General features: G+C 45.9%; 1 protein-coding gene across 1 annotated transcript in view; it reads right to left on the bottom strand.

The window, feature by feature from the left end:
- Positions 1 to 20,385: 20,385 nt before the first annotated feature.
- Positions 20,386 to 24,025, bottom strand: part of PHETA1 (PH domain containing endocytic trafficking adaptor 1) — a 103,850-nt gene continuing 100,210 nt past the window's right edge. Inside the window, exon 2 of the mRNA XM_069619529.1 lies at positions 20,386 to 24,003. Coding sequence (XP_069475630.1) covers positions 23,149 to 23,982 — 834 coding nt within the window. The 5' untranslated portion in view covers positions 23,983 to 24,003 and the 3' untranslated portion in view covers positions 20,386 to 23,148. The remainder of the gene's footprint in view (positions 24,004 to 24,025) is intronic.

The following is a 24,025-nucleotide window of genomic DNA, read 5'->3' as shown; positions in this document are numbered from 1 at the left end:
TTACAGGCTGCGATTGATGAAGCCCTTCCGGCCGTCACTTCCCTGGTGTACACAAGTATTATCACCTTGTTACCTTTTGACACTGGTTCCTCCACATCAGCCACTTACTGACAAAGGAGGATTTAAAGATTTTTAGCTGGCATTTGGTGTTTCAGGTCCCTGCTAGCTAGCTGGCTGTCTCGCCGGGGCCTTTCAGCTCTTTCAGTTGAAAGTGGTATTGGGGGACACCAGCAAATGCCTCCATGGTGCCAGTCATCAGTCTTGTAACACAGCAATATATTCCTCTTTATATATTGCTTTCATTCTGGGGCTTAAAATGAGCGCTTTGAAATGCTCGCCTTACAGCTGCGTTGGCTGAAGCCCTTTCAGCTGTCACTTCCCTGGGATATACAGAAATGTTATCAGCTAGTTGCCTTTTAACACTGGTTCCACCACATCAGCCAACTTCTGGCAAAAGGGATTTAAAGAATTTCAGCAGGCATTTAGTGTTTCAGCTCCCTGCTGGCTAGCTGTCTTGTGATAATCAGCGTCTATTAACTCCTGGCTGTATTTTTTTGTATCCATTATAATGTATGCACCCAATGGGTGCCTCAGTCTGTTTTCCGTTCTAAGCAATTGGGGGTCCCCAACCGTTATGTTGAAATGGGCCCCAACTCATCTTCAGCCAGGCCTAGGTAAAGAAAAGATAAGTGTTATCAGGTGGCTAGTCTGGCCTACATTGAATATTGCCCAGATTAGCCAGTAATAACACTTATGGGGCACAGCCAGTCTGGATATACTTTTAGTGGCATGGAATTTTTTACTGGCGGCGAGTCCTTATAGGTAATACTGGCGTATATTGGTGCAGCCTGCATGGACATGTATAGGAACAGCCAACATGAAAAAAAATAATCATACTGGCATATTTTGTGGGCATAGGCGGCATGAATTGCAATGGAAAATGCTGCTGTGCAAGGTTCGTGACTTACATGTATTGGGTTTTTCCATGTGCTCCCATACAAAACCAATTTCAAACTCTCTGGCTTTTTAACCACATTTTTCAAGAAAGTGCTGTTAATGCACCATTTTCATTGGTTTCAAAAACATTTTTGCGCGAGAAACCCTCTGAAGCACCCCTTGTTTGGTTTGGGCTGCCTCACTGTGCTCCGACAATCCCACATGACTGGTGCAAACATTTAAGGCTCTCTAGTTCAAAGATGTATCAGCCACCACTCAACATCTACCTGTCACGATGTATGATGTGTGTATTAATGCGCACAAAGGGGCAGGGCGCTCCCTACAGCTGGCGTCACACACCACCCGCCGTCACACCATCCTATATATATTTATGCATATGGCAGAATTGTTATTCTGGAGTGAACTTGTCTTCAGTACAGAAACATCACTTTGCTGTAGTTGATTTGCTGTCATAATAATGAACCATATTTGGGTTCCTCCACACAAACGCAAGGGGAGATTTCCTGCGTCTCCTGTATTATAATTGTAAGGGGGTCTCACCAATCTTTTTTACCCCAGGCCTCAGCACACCATGTGACAGCCCTGTCCAGGGCAGATCCTAAACAGCTTGGATCCAACAGGTGTCGTGTCTCCTATGTTCTGGAATGCTTACGATTGGGTACTCCCGAATGTTTTGGTTTTTTGATATCTGGGGGGGGGGGGTGGAGGGGGTTGACACTATCAAATGGGAGACTTATATAGCGAAAAAACGATAGATAGGTCAACTACCCCTTCTTTAAGTCCCTAAGCTGAAACAGGTCAGATCAACCACAATCTTGAGAAATCACAAATTGTTTAGGCCACCACTCAATTATTGAGAGCTAACAATTTCATTTATTTTAATCCATCTTATACAAAATTAAAAACTTGACTGAAAAATCAGTACATTTTAACATACTCACAAAAAGTACTGAACTTGTGCACAAGCACTTACACTCTCCATTGGCCAACAGGTGCCACAGGAAACCCCCAGGGGGTCTACAACACTGCGAGACAATGGCCCGGTGTTTAAACATTAAAGAACAGAGTCCCCGCACAATGATGTGCGTCTCCCTCTCCTCCAGGATGATGAATCTGGTGGGGTGCCCACGTAGTTAGCGCCAACTTCTATAGGACATGGCATGCAATACAGCATTTTTTAGTATGCCTTCCGGTTCGGTGCAGTCACATGACTATCCATGTGACTGAAAGTCTAACATATGGATTCGTGCTGTGAATTGCCAGTTTCCCGCGGCTAACACGGACAAATGAAAGCATTCGAACAAGTGCCATAAAGCATAGCGAACCCCTTTATTCAAATGTGCTCCAATCTCTCTGACAAGATCTCCTGCTTCGGTAATGTCACATATTTGTGCAAGTGACCGCATAACGGAAATACAACCCTTTCAATCATTAGACGGCAGTTTTTTCCCGCAGAGACTCTGGACCCACACGCCAAGGCGTTGAAGGTAAGCATCTCTGACCTTCTGCCCACACTTTTTTCTCCATCTGACATGTGTCCTTTGGCTTAAGTTAGGCCGACCGCAACAAGGGAAAAGATTCTTTCAAAAACTTTTTTTGAAATAATAACGCGTTTAGCCGGAATAGGCACTCTCTTTGTGTGGATGTTCAATATGCAATTTGTTTGAATACTATCTGAAACCGCCACAAATAAGAGGCGTAATAGAATAGGGGCTTGAGAGATAAAAGAGATAGGAAATCTGATACCTCTTTAGAAGAGGGACCTTAGCACGAGAGGCAACTTAGTAATATGAAATACAAAACTTACTAAAGCTCTTGTATTTAATATTAGTTTCGGGCACAGGGAGGTATTGATTATACTTCTGCGATTGAATGATTGTAACTCATAGTCAGCTACTCCCCTTAATTTACAGAATGGTGGGTGCGACTGTGAGCCTTTTGAACAGCCAGACAGATTAGAGGCACGGCGTTCAACACTGAGTGCGGCACGATAATACTACCTCAACACTTTCTGTGTTTGGTTTATCAGACCAAAAAGGTACAACCTTGTTCTGTTTGTCCCAAAGCACGGTTCATTACAATAAATGTATGTGATATAAAATTAATTCGGGTATATATTGACCCACAGGAACGATGAATGATTACACAAGTTAAAATAAGCACCTTGAAAGCAGCCAGACGGCACAGAGTTTCTTGAATGTCCCAAAGAAATTGAAGTACGACACAGGTCAGTTAACATATGGGGGCAATAGAACATTTTGCCTTTTCTTAAATAGAAACCACCCATAAATCCCTTTTTTTAAAACATGTCTTTTAATTTTTTTAGAGTGTCTGGTAAACAACTGTGAATTTGGGAAGCATCTACTACACACAAAATAATTCCCCTGTCCTGAAGATGGCCTTTACCAACTAGACCAACAGCACCGTGAGGGTGTATTGTTAGAGTTATGATGGCCGAAACATAGGTTGACTAGAACTGAGTGAACTGCTACCCGCTTGTGTTTGCTCTTTTTTTAAATCTACTTGAACTTTAAAAAGGTGTCCTTTGTTTAAATAATAACATCAGGTTCACTGCTAAAGAACTGGATATAGTGACAGAGAGGCTGTGTTAAACCATCAAGGAAGAAACAGCTACCTCTACCAACATTAATAGTTGAATTAATTTGTGAAGGTACACCGTCAATCTGAAGGTGAACCTTATTATCACACAAACATCATAGATGAACAGCATCTGATTGTTTTTCCCTTTTCCCTTTTTCTGTTTTAACTGCGGTTTGATTTTTTCTTCTGCTTTGTCCTGGGCCATGACCGTGCGGGGTAGGCCTCAAAGATCTTTCGGAATGCTCCAAGAAGTGAAAACTATGAAAATTCACCCTTGGGGGTGTAGAAAATTCCAAAACGGGTCCCCATTAATCGGAAGAAGAATCGGTGGAGCTTGAGGCTCGAATTAACTGAAAAATGAGAGTAAAACTCTTTGAAAAAACGCAATACGCAGTAAAAGCTCGAGAGCTACAGCATGAGGACTCCCAACACTTGAACGTGCGGTAAAAATCTGAAGATGGCTGCCAGTGGAGGGGCTTAGGTAGAGGGCAGTCATTGGCTGGGGGCAGTATGACCCAGAGACCATTGATTGGTTATTAGTGGAAAGACAGTTCAGAAACGAAACAAACCGATTTTTCTTTACCGAGGATTCCCAGCCTGACGACAGGGAATATTCATGAGCATGCCAGACCCCATTCTGGAGAATTGAACTCTGCCAGTGCAGGAAGGAAACAACTGAAATACAGACTTTCTCAGTCTATGCCCCAAGACTGTGAAACCTCCTACCCATCAACACCAGACTCACCCCTTAATTCTACATCCCAGGAAGGAGCTCAATAGCCTCCTCTTCAAGAAATGGCTCCTCCCTAACACATAGGTTAACACACCACTCTGCACCTGATCTGAGACTGGGTGATCTGCCCCCCCCCCACCCCATTTCCTCTCTTGGTTGCTGGTAGATCCCTTCCAGCCAAACGGCTGACCATCCTCCTCCCTCATTGTTGATAGCTCCCTGTTCCCTTGTATCTCTGCTTTTCTCACCATGTCCTTCCCCTATGATTTGTAAAGTGCTGTGTGTTTCCCAAAGTTAGACCTGCGATCAATACCTACCCCAAGAATAAGATAGTCTGGCCTTGTAAATTAGGCTACAAAGGCTGATTTTACTGACGATTGCAGCAGAAGTAGCAATGATCGTCCATGTGCTTGCCAGTTTTGCCAAGTTTTTGGATGCAAGATTCTCCTGAAGGCCATCTCATTCGGTTAATGCACATTGCACAGCCACACAGTCCAGGAAGTGTGGGTGCAGCAGGAGGGGGGGTCATTACATCTGCTTTTAAAAGATCTACAAGAGGCTTCCCTAATCTATAGCCTCAATGTTCAGAGGACATTCCTAACTGGCCCACTGTGCTGCGCATACCCATTTGACCACAAACACCTGCCCTTCAGCCTACTGTGATGATGCTTCCACAACAAGTAATACATCATCTGCCAGGGCAGACCGATTGTCTTGCGAGAGTTTGCGTGGAGTTATGTGGAATTACTGGAGCGTGACTGAAAGCTGTTTTTCCTTCCTGTTGGAGCCTATGAATATTGTCACTTTAAGAGGATCCACCCCCTGCTATTACTATTTCCACTCCTGGCGCAAGTGTTGGCATGGAGTTATTTGGAGGTGTGGGGGCAGGAGCCCCCACCCTCCCCAGCCCAGGATCAGCGCATCTGAGCTGCTGCACCGTGCCACGAGGCACGAAGAGGATCGCCGCCCAGACAGGCCCCCACGAGCCCCCACCAGCACCCCTGTGCTGCCCACCCTTCCAAGAGCGCCTCTCCACCGCCCTGCCGCCCATCCCTCACCCAGAAGCGGCCCGGGTCGCGCTCCTGCAGCCGCGCCGACAACAGAAAGAAAAAAAAGAAAACAAAATGTCGGGCGCGATGCGGCGCCAGAGCGAGGCTCAGCGTCCTGGTTGCTAAGCAACCGTGCTTAATAGCACCCAACATCCGCCGGCAGGCGGAAGAGCCAGCCACCTCCAAAGGCCATTCTAAGGCCCTGTTTGCCCCTCTGCACTCAGTATTCATCGGCCAGGTGGCGAGGGCAGGAGCCCCCACCCTCCCCAGCCCAGGATCAGCGCATCTGAGCTGCTGCACCGTGCCACGAGGCACGAAGAGGATCGCCGCCCAGACAGGCCCCCACGAGCCCCCACCAGCACCCCTGTGCTGCCCACCCTTCCAAGAGCGCCTCTCCACCGCCCTGCCGCCCATCCCTCACCCAGAAGCGGCCCGGGTTGCGCTCCTGCAGCCGCGCCGACAACAGAAAGAAAAAAAAAGAAAACAAAATGTCGGGCGCGATGCGGCACCAGAGCGAGGCTCAGCGTCCTGGTTGCTAAGCAACCGTGCTTAATAGCACCCAACATCCGCCGGCAGGCGGAAGAGCCGGCCACCTCCAAAGGCCATTCTAAGGCCCTGTTTGCCCCTCTGCACTCAGTATTCATCGGCCAGGTGGCGAGGGCAGGAGCCCCCACCCTCCCCAGCCCAGGATCAGCGCATCTGAGCTGCTGCACCGTGCCACGAGGCACGAAGAGGATCGCCGCCCAGACAGGCCCCCACGAGCCCCCACCAGCACCCCTGTGCTGCCCACCCTTCCAAGAGCGCCTCTCCACCGCCCTGCCGCCCATCCCTCACCCAGAAGCGGCCCGGGTCGCGCTCCTGCAGCCGCGCCGACAACAGAAAGAAAAAAAAGAAAACAAAATGTCGGGCGCGATGCGGCGCCAGAGCGAGGCTCAGCGTCCTGGTTGCTAAGCAACCGTGCTTAATAGCACCCAACATCCGCCGGCAGGCGGAAGAGCCGGCCACCTCCAAAGGCCATTCTAAGGCCCTGTTTGCCCCTGTTCGCCGTGCTCGGCGCGTGGCGAGTTGTCCAGGACATCCTACCCGAACTCTGCCTCATCATGGACAAAAGCAGCTGTAAGTAACACTATGCCATTCTAAGCTGCTCTATAGAGCTTACATATGCGCATTAAAATGTACGCAGCTCCTTAGCGTGAGTCTCGTTCAGGCCCCACTCCTAGCCGCTGCCCAGGAATATTAGTGAATTGTCGCATTGTGCCTGTGCCCCACACTGCTAGTGAATTGTCGCATTGTGCCTGTGCCCCACACTGCTAGTGATTTGCTGCATTGTGCCTGTGCCCCACACTGTTAGTAAACAGGGCCCAAACCTCTGCTACCTGACCTCCACACTGTGCCTTAACTAACTGCACCTACAGATGACTACTACCCTATGCTCACCCATCATGGCCAATACCACACCCCCACCATCCGCACTCATCGCCCCCACGCCCTTCCTCCCATCTTTTTTCACCAAACCTACAGTACACAAACCCAACCAACCCTCAACGCACCCCAGAACCACAAACTCTAGAAATCAAAAGTTAGGCCTCCGCTCCAGACACTCACAGCAAACCTCTCTAAGCAAAACTAAAAACAAAATATCCCCTGAACACAAGAAACTGTCCACTCCCAAGAAGGTAGCCAAAAAGCCTAATACCACTCCCACACCTCGCCCAGACCTACAGTGTGCATTAATTAATGCCAGATCCCTCCCCGCCCACGCCACCGAAATCTATGACCTTCTCACCAACCTTGACCTCGACATTCTTGCCATCACCGAAACCTGGCTACACAACGCCGCCGGCCCAGCCATCTCACTAGCCATTCCACCAGGATACTCCATCCTCAGACAGGACAGAACATTATCTACAGGTGGAGGAGTGGCACTCATAGTCAAAGACCACCTTGAATTAAGACAAACTCCCTCCAAACTAGGGGATAACATTGACTCTCTATCTGCCACCATCACTCTCAATCTAGTATATCGCCCACCAGGCCCTTTACTGGATTTCCAAGACAACCTCACACACCTGCTAGGTGAAAACCTTAAAACCACTACAAAAACCATTCTCCTAGGAGACCTCAACTTGGGGCTCCACGACCAGAAAGATAAACCATCCACTAAGCTAGCACAAGCTCTCCAAGAAATGGGCTTTGTACAAAGAGTTCTCCAACCTACCCACAGTAAAGGGCGCACTCTTGACTGGGTAGTTGACCACAACTGCGGCATCGACATCAGCTCCACCACGCCCACGCCATGGTCAGACCACTTTCTCATTCACTTCTTCATCCCCCTACCTATCAACTTGGTAACAAAACTCTCACCTGCACCCCCAGCCATGGCCAGGAGCGCCAAGAACCTCACCAAAGAAAGCATCACACCCTACCTAGCTCCTCTCACGAACAACCTCCCTGCCTCATCTGACCCAGCTGCACTGGCAGATATCTACAAAACCACCATTAGCACTGCCATTGACATCATCGCCCCCCTACAAAAGAAAAAATCCAAAAACTCCAAACACTCCAATACGTGGTTCTCAACAGAACTAAAAGAACTACGAACTAAAAAACGCAAAGCCCTCAACGTATGGCAAAAAGCACCCAATGCCTCCTCACTATCGTCCTACAAATCACTGGCCACCCAATACAAAAAAAGCATCATAGCAGCCAAATCTGCATCATATAATGAAAGAATCTCCAACGCCACCTCAGAATCCAAAGAGCTCTTCGCCATCTTCAAGGAACTCTCCACACCGGCCACTAAGTCACAAGAGATTGTCAAGGACCAAGCCTGGTGTAACACCATACAAACCGCCCTTCTAAAAAAAAATCGAACTCCTCCAAGCCAAAATCCTAAACCATCACAAAAATCTCACTCAGCAAATCTTAGCTGCATCCCCTAAGGAAACAGTGATTGAGAACAAAAAGATAAGTCACATCACACCCTTTAAATTTAGAGAAGTCTCAGAAAAAGAGGTAATCGATATCGTTAACAGAATCAAACCCTCCAACTGCAAAGGCGACGCTTGCCCCGCCAAACTAGTCAAAGACTGTGTTGAGACACTAGCACCATTCCTCAAATCCTTCATTAATGCATCCTTCAACTCTAACTCAGTCCCAACCAGCCTAAAAGAAGCCTGGGTGCGCCCCCTTCTCAAGAAACCCACTCTAGATCCAGAAAACGCCAACAACTATAGACCCATTACAACAGTTCCCTTCCTGCTCAAGATCCTCGACAAAGTCGCCTACTCACAAATACAGCACTACCTTGAAGAAAACCACATCTTAGGCAAAAGGCAATCGGGCTTCCGCCCGGGGCATGGGACCGAATCTGCCCTTCTAGACCTTAAAATTCAACTTAATGACATCATGGACAAAGGCAAACCAGCTCTCCTCCTACTATTAGACCTATCTGCTGCCTTCGACTTGGTCAATCATGACATTCTAGGCACACAACTTAAAAATGAAGCTCACTTCTCGCCGGAAGCCGTCTCCTGGGTCAAATCCTTCCTAGAGGGTCGACTTATGAAAGTCTTTTCTGAATCTGCAAACGCTACCCCAACCACCATCCACTGTGGCGTCCCACAAGGATCCTGCACTGCACCCACCCTATACAACATTTTCACCCTCCCTCTGTTCAATGACCTCGACCATCACCACATAGCTTACACCAACTATGCTGACGACACCCAAGTCCTGCTCCCCCTTACTGGCTTATATGAACAAGACGCCGCAGCACTAACTAAAATATACACAGCCATTCAAACCTGGATGGCAGCCAACGGACTCTGCCTTAACGGGGACAAAACAGAGATCCTACTAGTTGGCACCAAAGAAACACTAAATAAACTCCCGCCTCTATACAAATCCTTTAACGTCGATAACTGCACCATCACAGTCTCCACTGCGGTAAAAACGCTAGGAGTATACCTCGACTCCACTCTCTCCATGACACGGCAAGTCAATGCCGTAGCCTCCTCTGCTGCATTAACCACTAAGATAATCAACGCCGTTAAACCCTTCCTATCCCCTAAAAACTGCCTGAATGTAGCCAGAGCCACAGTAGGTACCAAATTGGACTACTGCAACGCCCTCTTCCTGGGCACATCTGCACAAAACATTAAAAAAATGCAAGTCACACAAAACAATGCTCTAAGAGCAGCCCTAAGCATTCCAAAAAGGGAGCACATCTCCCAAGCCAGAAAAGAAGCACATTGGCTACCTATAAAAGAACGCATACTATTTAAATCCATGGCCATCACACACAGATGCCTCTCTGCTAATGCCCCACCCTATCTTTCTGAAAGGATCACCCTCCATACCTCCTCTAGACCTACCAGGTCACACCTGACCAACCAAACATATGTACCCACTTTCAAAAGAAGCAAAGCCGGAGGGTCCAGCTTCCAACACCTAGCACCCAAAAATTGGAACGCACTCCCCACCGCCTTAAGAAGCGAAAAATCATACCATGCCTTCCGTAGACTACTCAAAACCACGCTGTTCCACTAACCCCGCCTCACCTGTATTCTCACCACTGTAATTATGGAAATAACAGCAAATGTATGAAAAAACGCGTCTATGCTAATCTGTATATCTGTATACTCACCATGTATGCCTGTAACAAGTAAGAATTCTTAGCGCCACGATGCCCTCGGGCAGATGTGCGCTCTACAAATCCAAATAAATAAATAAATAAATAAATAAATAAATAAATGCCTGCCCCTGCCCCCAGGACGCACAACCAGCTGCGGAAGCGTTTACTCTCTTCAGGAGCTGCAACGGATTCAATGACACCTGATCCAGTGACTGGCCAATGCGATCATGAAGACGCTGACAGCGAGACTTAACTAACGTCAGCTGCACAGGCCGAGGTGAGCACGCTGCTGTGTGGCCTGCCTGCTACGAGCGGAGTACTTAGTATGGAGAGTGACGCGATAAGTGCGATATTCGTGCATGATGGTACTGGATCAAAAGATATGTCCTGGGGTGTGAGCCTAAATGTGTTACAAGACCCAGAATCGATCATTAGCCTATGCTATCCGGATAGCCATGGCGGTGAATGCCTACAGGATACACAAACCTTGCACCACGCGGCTCCCATGCAACACTGAATGGCGGAAGGGAGGTGTGAATATCTCAGCCCCGTAGGTACTCACTGGTGTCTTGTTGCCTGTGGGGTTATAGTTTGGTCATAGACCTGCTGCCACCCTGCAAGAGAAAAAAATTGACAGGTTTTGTGTCTTACCGCAGCCAACAAAACCTCCTCTAGGTGAGGCTCTAGCTGCATGCCGAGCGGACACATTGTTAACAAGTCTAGCCTCGCCACATGGCTTGAACTCATCTGCAAGACGAGTGGCAAGGCTATCCATGGACATTCTTGAGGTCAACAATTTGATACATAACCCAGAGAAACGCAAGAATGTCTTCAGAACGTCAGTCCTAAATAGCTCCATTAAGAGGCAGGCTCATGCCACAACCCCTGGTGACGGCCACTGTGCGCACCTTCAATTATGGGACTCACCCAATGTGGCATCAATCTGTTATCCCTTATTCATCATTGCTGACCCCACGGGGTCGCTGTTATTGATTCATCCAGATAATGCTCAACAACGGGGACCACCCGTTACCTGGGCTTCATACTTCAACTCCTACTGGTGCCAGCTCATCCCTCGATGATCCACTGTTGGCCTCAACTAACAATCCATTAGATACCTCTCCAATCGGGAGTCAACTTGATGAAAGGAGAGCAGCGGTGCCAAATACAAGCTTTGGCACACCTACTGGAAATGGAAATCCACAGCACCTACCAGCCACGATGATGGAACTTTATCCTAATGGCCTCTGACAATCTCACTAGTTCCATTTTTAAAACTGAATGTATCTTATAGCGAGGTGATGAAAGATCAAGCCAATCTGTTGGCCTTGATTCACACAAAACAGATCAACTTAGAAACCTTTGCAACCAAACTAAACTGCAAAATCGCTGCGGCTAGAGAGATGGCTTTCACATCTGGTTCCCACCCCATCTTTAAATAATGCTGACTCGATGGAGCCCCAAGCAAACAATAGTGAAGCATGTGGGTCCCTACAACACGCCAGCCAGATGATGTCATGGAGGGAGCACTCTGGTGAATCGCGTTCAACTGACAGTGCAAAAGTGGTTTCCAAGCTACCGAACATGTATATGAATCTAGCTAATAACACTCCCCCTCCCGCCATCATTAATAATGTAGAGCAGGGCAAATTGGATCCAAATTATGTGATCAATGTTCCAGTGCATCACGTTAAAGACACGCCACTGCCAGAGAGGAGTGCACAAACCATAGAGATTCTTGGTGCACCCTTGCCCTCTCTGCTACATCCATTGGCAGAGCTCAATGAAATATTCCTTCTCCATCTTTCAGAAACGGCAATCCTTCTCAGATGCTGAACTTCTGTGCTCTCTCCTAGAGAACGCAAGTGCCGACCTAAAGAACTTACCCTACGATATTTTAGTGGCTTCTCGGGAAACACTATTTATGACAGTTGATCAGAAACGAGCGCTCTCACAAAAAATCCAAAGCAATGAGCCTTTCAGCAAGGAGTATCACTGTCCACGATCAAGGATGCAGCCCATCCTTCCAAAGTTTGACTACCCGAGACGACAGCCTGTGTCATATACACTTACGATAGAGAAACTTGTGAAATCATCAGACAGGCTGATACTTAATCAGGTTAATGTGATTAAGCTTTTGCACACTATGCCCATACTACATTCAGTCGATTCAATGGACATTAGGATACTCCAATTTGTAGAGGAATCCAGAACAAATTGGGTCATACGTCATCAACGATCAGAGAGAATCTATTCTGAGATATTGGCCCAAAGTGATGCCTTCCTGCCTTTGGGATTCGATTTAGCAATACCCAGCTCTAGGGCAACTGGGAACTGCCCTCAGACCCAATCCGAGGAACTTATGAATATAACAATGTCAGCCCCCTATGATTCAACTGCCTTGAACAACTACCGCCTAGACTTACAATCTAAAGGAGAACTGGCGAAGGCAGCTGACGGCCGACGCATGATGATTAATTTCGATCCTAAAAACGTAAATGCTAGAAGAAAAGTGATGAATCAAAGAGGATGTGATGGATGAATACATCGGAGTATTCAAACTTTTACCATACAACTTCCATTACGAGAGACTCAAAATCACTGGCCACCAGAATGTGTTGATGCATCCTCATGGAAGCTTTGCTTGTGGAATACGAGAGGATTTGTCCACCCATTTGCCGAAAGAAATTTAGAATTATGCAGCTATGACATCATCTGCCTACAGGAGATGTTGATACGACACCAACCATTGTTTGACGGTTACCTCACGTTCATGAATCCTGCAACCACACGATCTACAGGTCGGCCCTCTTCTGGGCTTCTGATCTCAAAGTCTGATGCCAACTTCAGAACTGAAGAGAAATTAAACCCAAATCCATTCACCCAGATTACTATAATCTTGGTACTATCAGATCAAGAGGCACCTATGAAAGCCTATGAATTGCCTTTATGCAATTTGTACTGGAACCCAGCAGGGGTGAATGATAATATTTTTAATGACACCTTACTCAGGCCATTGATCTACATTCCCGCTATTCCTCTCTCAATTTCATTCTCTGTGGGGATTTAACATTCAGCTATTCAATATACCGGGAGTTCTGATATCTGAGGGAAATCTACCATTGAAGGCCAAATTGTGGAGACAAAAACTAAAGAAACATTCCATCCTGCTGATCAACGGCCAGATGAAGGGTGACATCCCCCCGGTTACAACCTGGCAATCAGGGAAGTTACAAGCATACCTGGACTGTATATTTACGTCAGCATCTCTGATCCCTGACCTAGACTCACTCCCTGCAGATTCTCTGCACTATGAAGGAGTGACCATAGGATGCTGCCTTGATATGGAAAACTCCTCAAGAGGGAAGACTATTTGTCACCATGCCAGCCTTACTCTTGAACAATGGAAACAAGAGACTGTGGATTAACCCAGAGGATGTCTCAAATCTCAACACAAAATTCTTCAAAAGCTCACGAATTGGAACAGAGTGCCTCAATTACGATTGGCTTCTCGATCCCTTTAGATCAGCGATCTTAAGACCTACAACAACCGATTCTAATGATAACCATGAGTATCACCGCAAGCTGGTGGAAAAAAGAAAACAAAAGTCGAGACCTAAGGAAATTGAAGTGTCTTCCTCCAGATTAATGTTTGATGCAACAGAAAAAAATTAAACGATATAAGAACTGGCTGCTTATGTCAAGAGCCCTCTGCACTCAATGGGACGCCAAATGTATGCTCTTAGCGCTCACAAACCGGACACTTGATCTCTATGGTCATTATTGAGTGGCTACAACAACCAGGCGGCACGTCTAATTGCTGATGTCTCTGAATCAAGTTGGATCACTCACTTCACAATACTCTTTGCAAAACCTCCCGAGTGTGAGATACAGCCAACTACTCCCGGTCAAACCCAAACCGAGCGTGAAGATCATTCTGAAAAGCTGGTGCGATCTGTATGGGAACTCAAGTGGGGCCGAGATGAGATTCTGCTGAAAATTAAACTAAATATGTCACGTGTACCAGGCCCTGACAGCTTATCCAGCATGACCCTTAAAACCAATCTGGAGGCTTGGGCTGAGCTATGCCAATCCCTCTTTGAAGTGATATTAAAAACCAAACAAATTCCTGATACGTGGAAAAATTAGATTCTGATTCCAATCTACAAGCAAAGTGACAGATCGGCGCCCACGAATTACAGACCAATAGATTTATTGGATCCTTTAAGGAACCTGTGTGCAACAATACTGCTTCTGCGTCTTACTAGCTGGATGAAAATGTTCAAGAGAAGGGACCCACGACAGACAGGTTTTATCAAGGGCGTTGGTATGAATGTTAACCTGCTAATATTGAACATACTAAAGCTGGGGACAACAAGGAATAAGAGCAAGATTTACGTGGTGTTAATAGACTTGAAGCAGGCATTCAACTTTGTACATCGAGACATCTTGTGGAAAAAACTCAAACATGGAATTGTCCTGCTGATATACTAGATGCCATCCAAGCTCTTCACACCAATACAAGTGAGATTATCTGCTATTGGAACTATTAACAAAAGAAAATTGATACCTGTAGAGGCTTGAAACAAGGCGGTCCCCTTGCGGCAAAGCTGTTCAATCTCTGAATTTCACATCTGGCATCAGCGCAGGAAGGTATTAGAGCTCATCCTCCTACATTGAATGACACAGCTGTGCCATGGTTAATCTATGCAGACGATCTGGTCCTGCTGGACAAAACACAGGTAGGACCTCAGAGAAGATTAGATCGACTAGCTGACCATGTGGAAATCAACAGCCTTGCGATAAATACAGCCAAGTTCCAAACCATGATGTTCTCAGCCAACCAACGACCCAGAAGACAAGCCCTCTCCCTCGTTTTACACTCGATTAAACTCACTCAGATCCGCTCATATAAATACCCAGGAGTATGGCTCAATACAAGTATTAGTGAGCAGGATTGGGAGACAGTGCTAAGAGCGAAAGCGGAATCTCTAGCGTGATTAGGCCTTATCCTCCATAAAACATGTGGCAAATTCTCATTGCGTCCTCTTCTAACTTTCTACCGACAACAGTGGTCCCAATCTTTTGCTATGGAGCTGTCATGATGCCTACCCCGGGCATCAGGACCAAGCCCATCAGCTCCGGGAGCAGGCACCCAGATACTTAATAAAACCCCAACAGCCGGGGGCTGTTTGGGTTCAGTCCTGGCGCATTAGGCGCCAGGCTCATAATGGAAATCAGTCCTGGCGCCATAGGTGCCAGGCTCATAGACTTTACTTACCTGATGCAGACCATGCTGCTAGTGAGTCCAAGCTAACATGAGGCCTGGATGGAACTATTTTTCTACAGGGACTATTTTTTACTCGGGCGTGGTTCTAGGGAACTTCTTACCTGGAACTACTTTGGAGGCTATTTAAACCACGACCGAACAACAGCACACGCTTTGCGTTATTCTGCATCCAGCAGCGTAATGCTCACCGTGCATCCAGTCTTCTGCCACGCCCGCTTCGAATCTGGAGCTCCTAAAACCAAGAGGAAAGAAAAAGGACAAGATTAGAAAACGAACTAGTTCGAATTCCTCACCTGATTTCGGATCCATCTCGCCTCCGGACCTGGAAAGAACATCATTTCTGTACGCGTCGCATCTCCAGCTGCAGCGCCGCGCCATACTCACCAGTCCTCGCAGCCTCCATCATTGCTCCGCCGAACTCCGGCATCTGATGGACAAAAGAAAAAACAACAAGGTGAGCCGAGAAAACCAACAAATAAAACGCTTATCATAGACTTACCTGATTACCACCGGAGGCATTATTCTATAACTCTCCACATCTTCATGTGCCGCACCTGCAAAGGGAGAGAAAACAACACGTTAAACACCGGCAACATTTACCGGACGGCGTCGGGTAATACAGACTCTTACCTGAGCGCCACCAACTGCCACAAGGGGTATCTTCTCACGATCTTAGTTGCAAGACAAAGAAGTAAGGGGGGACAAGAGTGAATCATCGGACATATTGAACTCTATGAACTTGATACTTACCGAACTTTGCCAGGAAACCTCAGAGTCAATACTCTCCGGAACTCTCCCACGCCTTCAAACCAGTGAAGTAACTGGCATCAACGCGCCCCTGCAATCCGCGCAGGATGGAGAGCTCATCATTTAAATACATAAGGTGAGGTTCCGAAAAGGGGATATCGGAGGTGACAAGAAGGGAGAACGAGAACAGTGTTGTGGAAATCGCTGGATTTGTTCCGCAAATCACTAGTCGATAGCGTGCTACTGCTTGACATCCAGAGAACAAGATCGAATGATGGTCATTCCTTCCTCTTGAACAAATGGAAGAAAAACTGCACTGACTGCATGGAGGCCCTGGAAGGCTCAATTGAAACCTTGAAGTGCAACCCACTTGCAATCAAGAAGAAAATCCAGAGGAAAGCCTGGATAGAAACCTAGGACCTAAAATCACAGTATATACTGTCTATAAACTGTCGGATTGAGGCACGTACATTAATTCAACTCCCTGCGTACCATCATTCGTTCCCGTGTCCAAAACTGTACGATTTGTTTCTGCGCTTCAGGCTAAATTTGTTCCCTACTCATGAGGTGCTAGGGCATACCAAACAACTGGGAGATCTCACCAACACCTGTTGCTTTTGCAAAAATAGTCTTCCTTATATCATATTGTGATATCTGCAAAGCCATGACAGCTATAAGAGCCCAATATTGTGAGCGGTCACCCGGGACTGCAATTACGTTAACCTTGGAGGAAAGATGGACCACACTTATCCTTGGGGAAAGAAGAGACTAATTTTTGCAGTTTGTTCTGAAATTTCAATCTTAAAAGAACTTTAGCAATCTCTCTGTCTCCCATCAGTTTCTTTCTTCCCTGGATTTGGATTTCCCTTTTCTGCTTTTCCCTTCTATCCTATTTTTCTTTTATCCTTTTTATTAGGCTTTAGTTGATAATCATTGGAAGAGATATGCAATAATGAAAACGTTTGTAATAAACTCATGCAATAAAAAAAAATAATGGATAGCTTTCCCTCACTTTCCTGGCCCATTTTACACTGCCATACTTCTATAGAACATCCTCCTTCTGGGCCTTCACACAGTAGCCCAAAGCAACTGGCGAGCTACATTTTAGTGTTCTGTGAGCAACACGTTGGACCCAAGCTACACAGGGATCACTGCCGTAATGGAAAAAAAATGAACATAAATATGAAAAATGATTATCTAGGGAACTACTTGACGCACAGCGATATTCCACATTTTTTTAATTCTGTCTCCCGATTTGCATATTTCATTTATAAATATTAAACTTGCACATTCACATCCAAAGTTACATTAAAATGAAGGAATGCCGCCTTTCCAGACCACGAGTGGAATTCCCTCGCATCTTTTTGGCATGCGACTGGTGGAACCACACCTGGTCACAAGATGTGGGAAGGAGCCAGGCATCATAAAATAGATTGCACACAGATGGAGAGGGACATATTATATTTAATATTGTGAGATGAATATTGAAGATATTTTTAGATACATCTGGAAGGAGGTGGCTGGGGAGCGGAGCTGAAATCATCTGGATGACTGATTCCTAGGGACACTGGACACAAAAGCCCTTTCAGAGAAAGAGATGTTATGACATATATTGGACTGTGGGCTTCAGACAGTTGAATAAGACCTGGCTGATGCAGCAGCTCCAGGTTAAGTGACTAGCCTATATCCCCAAAATGATAAGCCACATTTGAAATGTAAATCAAACCTGGAGATGGCCCCAAACTGTCCATGATAAAATCCCAGGAATCAAAGGGACTGGGAATGGGGGGGTGGGGAATATGAATGTGACAAAGGTACAATGTTAAAAGTGATGCCCGGTCTCTCCCATTTTCATAGCATACTCAGTGAGATTGTCATTTCTTTAAAACCCCAATGCATCATTGCATTGATAAGTGCAGTTTAAATGGACAGCATTTTGTGCACTTGAATGCAGAACGTTTTTGTAAAATTAGGCACTATTAAATAGAATCTTAGGCTTATGTCGGCACAAAATCACACAGGCCATAGTGTGTTCATATCACACGATTGTCTGATGTGGTGATATGAATATATGCGGCCAGTGGGCCACTGAAATTAGCAGAGAGGATACATCCTAGTCATAGACAAACGTGCAAAGTGTTAAACCCCTGCAGTCCCTTATCTTGAAATACACAGGTTGACCCATGTGTAATGTGAAAGGGTGTTTTACCATAGTACCCCTTAATGGGAAATATTACAATCTCCAACTCAAAACTTGCAGATCAGAAGGCAAATAGGAATAGACGTAGAACTGCACACATGTACAGTGAAAGATCCACACATATATAGATTGAACATGTCACACACAGATTGAAAGTAGCATAAACATGTTCAGAGAAACCTGCACATATTTATTCTTAGAAGACTGCACAACGTGTTAAGAGAAGACTGCACAATACAGGAGAGTTTTGTTCCGAATCCAAACCTGTAGGAATCATTTTTCACTGCTTGCCTACATTTAAATTACCTTCACGCAGCCAACACATTCCAAGCCCCACACTTATACAGGGGAGCTAAGTAGAAAGAAAATGTATTTAGCAATGTCAATTTTTCAAGTAACCTTTCTCCCATACCATATTGTTTCTAGATAGTGGAGAAAATCCAGTAAGAGGTTTAAAAGAGTCTTGGAATCGTTTTATATCGATACATACAGACTCTGGCTGCAATGCTATCATTGAAGTGGACTGTGTTGCCTAGATAGAAGCAATCATAGAAGGAGTGCATTTGGAATGCCTAGTGTGTTTGAGAGTATAAAATGTACCTAGAAATGATTATGGAAATGAATGCTTGTGTGAGCTTATATTAGCAAGATTTCTGGAGGCAGGTAAAATCTTGGGTTACTGACCAATTGTTTATGAGTATCTAACACTGCAGTGATTTCTTTGGTGTAAAGCTGGAGACTACCATTGTCAGACCGATGTCAATTCTTTCAAATAAATTTAGAGTTTTGAGAAATACACTTTTTCTTGCTGATAATCGTGGGGTGGAATTGTATACAGGGGACATGAAACCAGTCATATTACTCACAGCTATACTGACTAGGTTGGATAGGGGTTGTAGGGCAATATAGCAGGAGGGCCACAGGTGGCCAACTCCTGCATTAGACATTTCAGCCACACAAAGATGAATGTGGCTACTTTTCAATCTAGATTACTTTTTCACTTACACATTGAATTGCTGGTAGATTTGGTCTTCAGTCTTGCGTCTTGCAATCAAAAACAGTCTGCATCTTGAGGACATTCTCCACTTAAATATCACAGCCTTTATATCCTGGAATAAAGTACTCCTGCAATAATGAACAACTGAAATTATATCATTCAAATTCCACCTCTTTTTTTATTGGACTTTTTTAAAATAGTCTCCTACCTTTCTTTGCGAGCCTTTTACCTCCACTTAAAGAGTTTGGCCACAGACATATACTTCTGCTACAATTGAAAAGTATGTTTTTGATGACAGTGTTCTACGGGGAACGCAGTGGGTTTATACTCTACTCCAAGACGACAGACTTTCAATGAAAGGGCATAATGGAATTGCAGAGGGTCTGAATAGTTTAAATATTTAAAATGATAAAAATCTTACATACACAACTGATGCCTTTCTAGGCATATTACATTGTAGTGAAAAGTGTAAAATTACATTTCCACACCCATTTAAACGAGAGAAAAAAACATTCTGAGTAAGGGCGCGGTCACTACTGATGTGAACACTCATTAATTCCCCCCACAAAACAAGAGTCCCCCCACAAAACAAGAGTCTAACAGGTGCACCTCTGCTTGGGTGTGGCTTCAAGCTCATAGAACTTCCATGCTTGCTCCCCCACCCAGTTCGTATACCATATCAAAAGGATCGAGAGTGGTCTTTGTTCAGGCTCATTTGGAAAGTGGAATAAAATATTTTTCAACAGCAACTGAAAAATGTGCAAAAATCAACCTTAAAAGAAAGTGCCCCAATGTTGCCCCTGTGCAAAAATCCTTATGCAGATTGACTGGCTGGAACGAAACTGTTTTTACTGTTGCACACGATAAAAGTGACGCAAAGTAGATGTGTTCACTTTTTTTGCTGCACTGTGCACACTTTCTTTCATTTGTCCCTGGTTGTGCATTTCCTTTCTCACAGACGATTGGCCACATGATCATCCATAAAAATACACTTTCCCTTGAGTTGTGGAGCAAACGTGTGCAAAATGTCCATTATTTCTACAACAGCCAGAGTACTGTGGTTGCCACCATCTACCTAGAAACATAGGCTGCATGGGCAGTACATTTCCTTAACAGATGCCGGTGAAACAGGTGTGTGCATTTTCATACAAACATGAACAAAAGCACGAGTCGTATACGTTCAAGACACATTTTATTCATGGGATCATAAAGGCACTTCCAAGACCTGTGTTAGTACTATTTGTATAAAACGGCCATTATTAAATATTTCTTCTAAGCTATGGCCATTCCAATGATTCACTTATAAAACGATACAACCAAGTACCTACTGAAGGAAACATGGACTCCAGGAATGCAACAAGGCCAGACTTCGGTGGCAACAAGTAGGAAAACAGGGCGAGTCTACCGAAAAGAAATAGACCGTGGTAAGTCCGGAGTGCCACCAGACAGATGGCGACTGTACGGACCTCATTGGCCCGCAAGCCGCAAATGTGTCCCAATTGCCAGGGAAAGAGGTAGAGAAATAGTACTTTGTAGGTTGACGAAAATCCTAGGAATAGCCCTGCGTAGGGGTGGGGGGGAAACACATACTGCGACAAGGCTGAGCCCGCACTGGCCAAGCTGCGAAAATGGTGACTAAAACGGGATCCTTGGCAAACCGATATTGGGCGATAAAGCCTTGAAGAACTGGAATTACAAAAATGCTATTCCCCCTGAGTGGATTGGGGGGAAAATGGAAAGCAGCAGTCGAGCAGTGGAAGGGGGGGGGGGCGGTTATCTGGCATGTCCCACTGAGAAGGGCAGGTCCGTAGACCTTTCCCATGGACACACCCACAAGCCACAGGTTGCACAGCAACTCTGCGGTGTCCCCTCCCTCCCTCCCTCGCAGAAACACTAGCACCTTGGAGACCAGCTCATTGCTTGTCTGAGAACGCGAGGATATTCTCGCTGCACTGCATTCTCTGTGATAGAGACAGGACATGCAGTGTAGAGGCAAGGACAGGGGTGCCCATAGGGGAGCTTCTTCATGTTGGTGAGATCGTCGCCCAAGTACCGCTGTCATTGTTTTCTTGTCTGGTTAAAGAAAAAACAACAAAGGGCGGCTGTAAGGAAAAAGCCAGTGGTAGGAATGCCCGTTTCTGGGCAGAGGGTTACTGCCTACTCTGCAATATGGCCTAGGCTCAGGAAGTAAAAAGGTACAGGGTTGTGTTCAAATTATTGAAACAAGTGAACTTTATTAAATAATATCAACACTAAAAGCAATCACGAATCCATTCGATGGCACTGGTTTTCAAATTGGGCCACAAGTGGTATCACTACATATTATCCCCAGCAAAATATCGCCGTATATATGGTCGTCTGGAACGGCCATAGGCGATATTTTTTTGGGGGTGATCATTTTTGGGGTTTTTGGGAGCAGGGGTGTATGTACCCTGCTCCTTTAAAAATAATGTGGGAGTGTCCCCCACAGGTTCCATGTCTTAATATCACCACAAAAATATGGCGATATTTTTGTATGCAATATTTTTTCAGGGAAATTAACACATGGAACCCCACAAGTACTATTGTAACCACTGATCCAAGTTTACTTTGATAGAATTATGGCACTACCCCCAGCTCAATCTTTCCTTATTGGCAAGTAACTACAGGATGGTTCACATGTCACCAGGGCCCCCTCCTGCAACCCACGCAAATGCCCATTTCAAAGTCGAAATTGTCAATAGGGTTAGGTGCTATATGGCATTGCTGTGCTGTGTTGGCACAGTGAGACGGGGGTGGGGGGAGACACAAGTGCTGTTAGTGTTATTCTGCATATTAAAATAATACACACCTAAACAGGATTGTAGTTCGGGATTCAGATTTGTGGACGCTGGTAAAGGTACATGGTTCTTCCATACAATTAATCAATATTTTTTTAAGCCAATCCTACTTTAAAGGTCCAGGAACATGCACCGGTGTAAAATGGACATTCTCACGAACTCAGATGTTGTTACCACATGACTACAGAAACAACACGCATAAGTGCTCTTTAGAGTGAGGAGGGTGGTGTGCCAGGAGGGTGGTGTGCCTATGTACCCATTTAATGATACAAAATAAAACAGATCTTTGCAACAAAAAAAATCTTGACACATTAAAATATATAAAAATAAAATTGCAAGTCTATGGCCATTTCCTTGGCAAAGCAAGAGTATTCCAACACGTTGGCGATCCCCAAGTAGAAGGGCCAAGGTTGTAAATTTGCAGTACGCTGGAGTGGGGACGAAAGCGTGCTGACCAATTTCAGAATGGAAGGCAGGCATGGGCCAGAGACGTTCACCACTGAGCAGTCAAAGATTTTAGGGGGTGCTCCAAATACAAAACGTGGCCGCCATATGTAGGATTGACCCAAATGCCCACTTCTGAAAATTCATGGATCTACTGCTCTGCTCTCCAATCGACCCCGGGTTATGAAGGTGGTTCCTCTGCAGAAAAGGTGACCCAGTAACACCCACGCCCTCATTTACTGGCTGATTTAAAGGCAGAGATATACGAACTGATAACATTTAAATATCCAGTCCACAGTCTGGCATAGCGTACTGTACCCATCCCGGTTGGGATCAATGAGAACTAAACTCGCATCCCCCGCCCCCCACTTTCAAGCCCAAAGGCAAGTGCACGGTAACTGTACAACCTTACACCATCAGTACTGGTGAACTTTTTCACACGTTCCTACAATTAGCGTTTACAAATCTCCCTAAACCATTCTGCTTCCAGAAGTGGACCTCAAACAAGAGAAGTGCGGCAGCAGTTCTCAGATTCGAGTGACATTCATGGACTTCAGCACAGGTCCCGTGATAAGGTGTTTCCACAGTATGACAGGTAGGCAGCGGGGAAGGTGCCACAGGCTTCACGATGACTGATCTCTTGACCATGAGGTCATAAAGCAGGTCCTTTTAGACTCATAACTGCTCACATTTCAGTTGCCTTTCAAGCCACTCGCTCCTGAGCGCAACTATTTCTTTGCCAAACCAGTCGTGCAGTTTAGAAAAAGGAAGCGTCCCCGGGGGAATGGGCCCGTTTGGCTGGAGTTGTGCTGTTCGAGAGGGGAGTCCACATTTCTTTCGCCTTCTGGGAGGCAGAGGCGGGGGAGTGTTTTCCTCCGAGGCACCAGGAGATGGTGCTGCCGCCTCCCAGGAGGCGGTCAGGACATGTCCATTAGGAATAGGGTCCGTGTTGCTTGTGTTGTTCCACACCGCACAGCCATTTTCTTTTACCGTGCTGTAAGATTGGACTACTTGTTCCTGGGGTTCCGGATCAATGGCTTGAGGTAGGATTTCGGAATTAAAAATTGGCTTTTTATTGTGGCAGGCCACTCTGCCCCGGGCCACCAGACCTGTTTGCTGCAAGTCTTGCAGCTGTTTCTGGAGCTCTTTCACCACTAGCCTCATGTAGTCAAAGTTTGCCCTGGAGATTGCCTTCACCCAGGACTCCATGGTGGCCTGGCTGCTAGCAGCGAAAACATAGGGTCGCGATTTGGCATATTCAAAACGGATTGCGAAGGCGTACTCTTCGGTAGACTCGCACAGCTCCACGGTACAGCCCTCCAGGATGATGGCTCCGGAGGGCTCTTTGCTTTCCTTGTCCTCGAAATAAAACAGCATATTACCCTTCAAGACGAACCAGCGCTTATGGTAGGCAGTGCTCCGATCGCTCTTCTTGTACAGGAAGCCAGTGTTATCCGCAGCAGAGCTGCTCATGCCGTAGTACATCACGCAGCGCTCATTCAGCTTCATGTCAGAACAGCCCCAGTGCACCTTCAGGAAAAAGGCAAGAAAG

This window comes from Ambystoma mexicanum, chromosome 10 (genome assembly GCF_040938575.1).
Source record: "Ambystoma mexicanum isolate Mex_15411 chromosome 10, UKY_AmexF1_1, whole genome shotgun sequence".
Classification (NCBI taxonomy): domain Eukaryota; kingdom Metazoa; phylum Chordata; class Amphibia; order Caudata; family Ambystomatidae; genus Ambystoma; species Ambystoma mexicanum.
The sequence above is the reverse complement of the archived record's forward strand: the minus strand, read 5'-3'. Positions and strand labels throughout refer to the sequence as shown.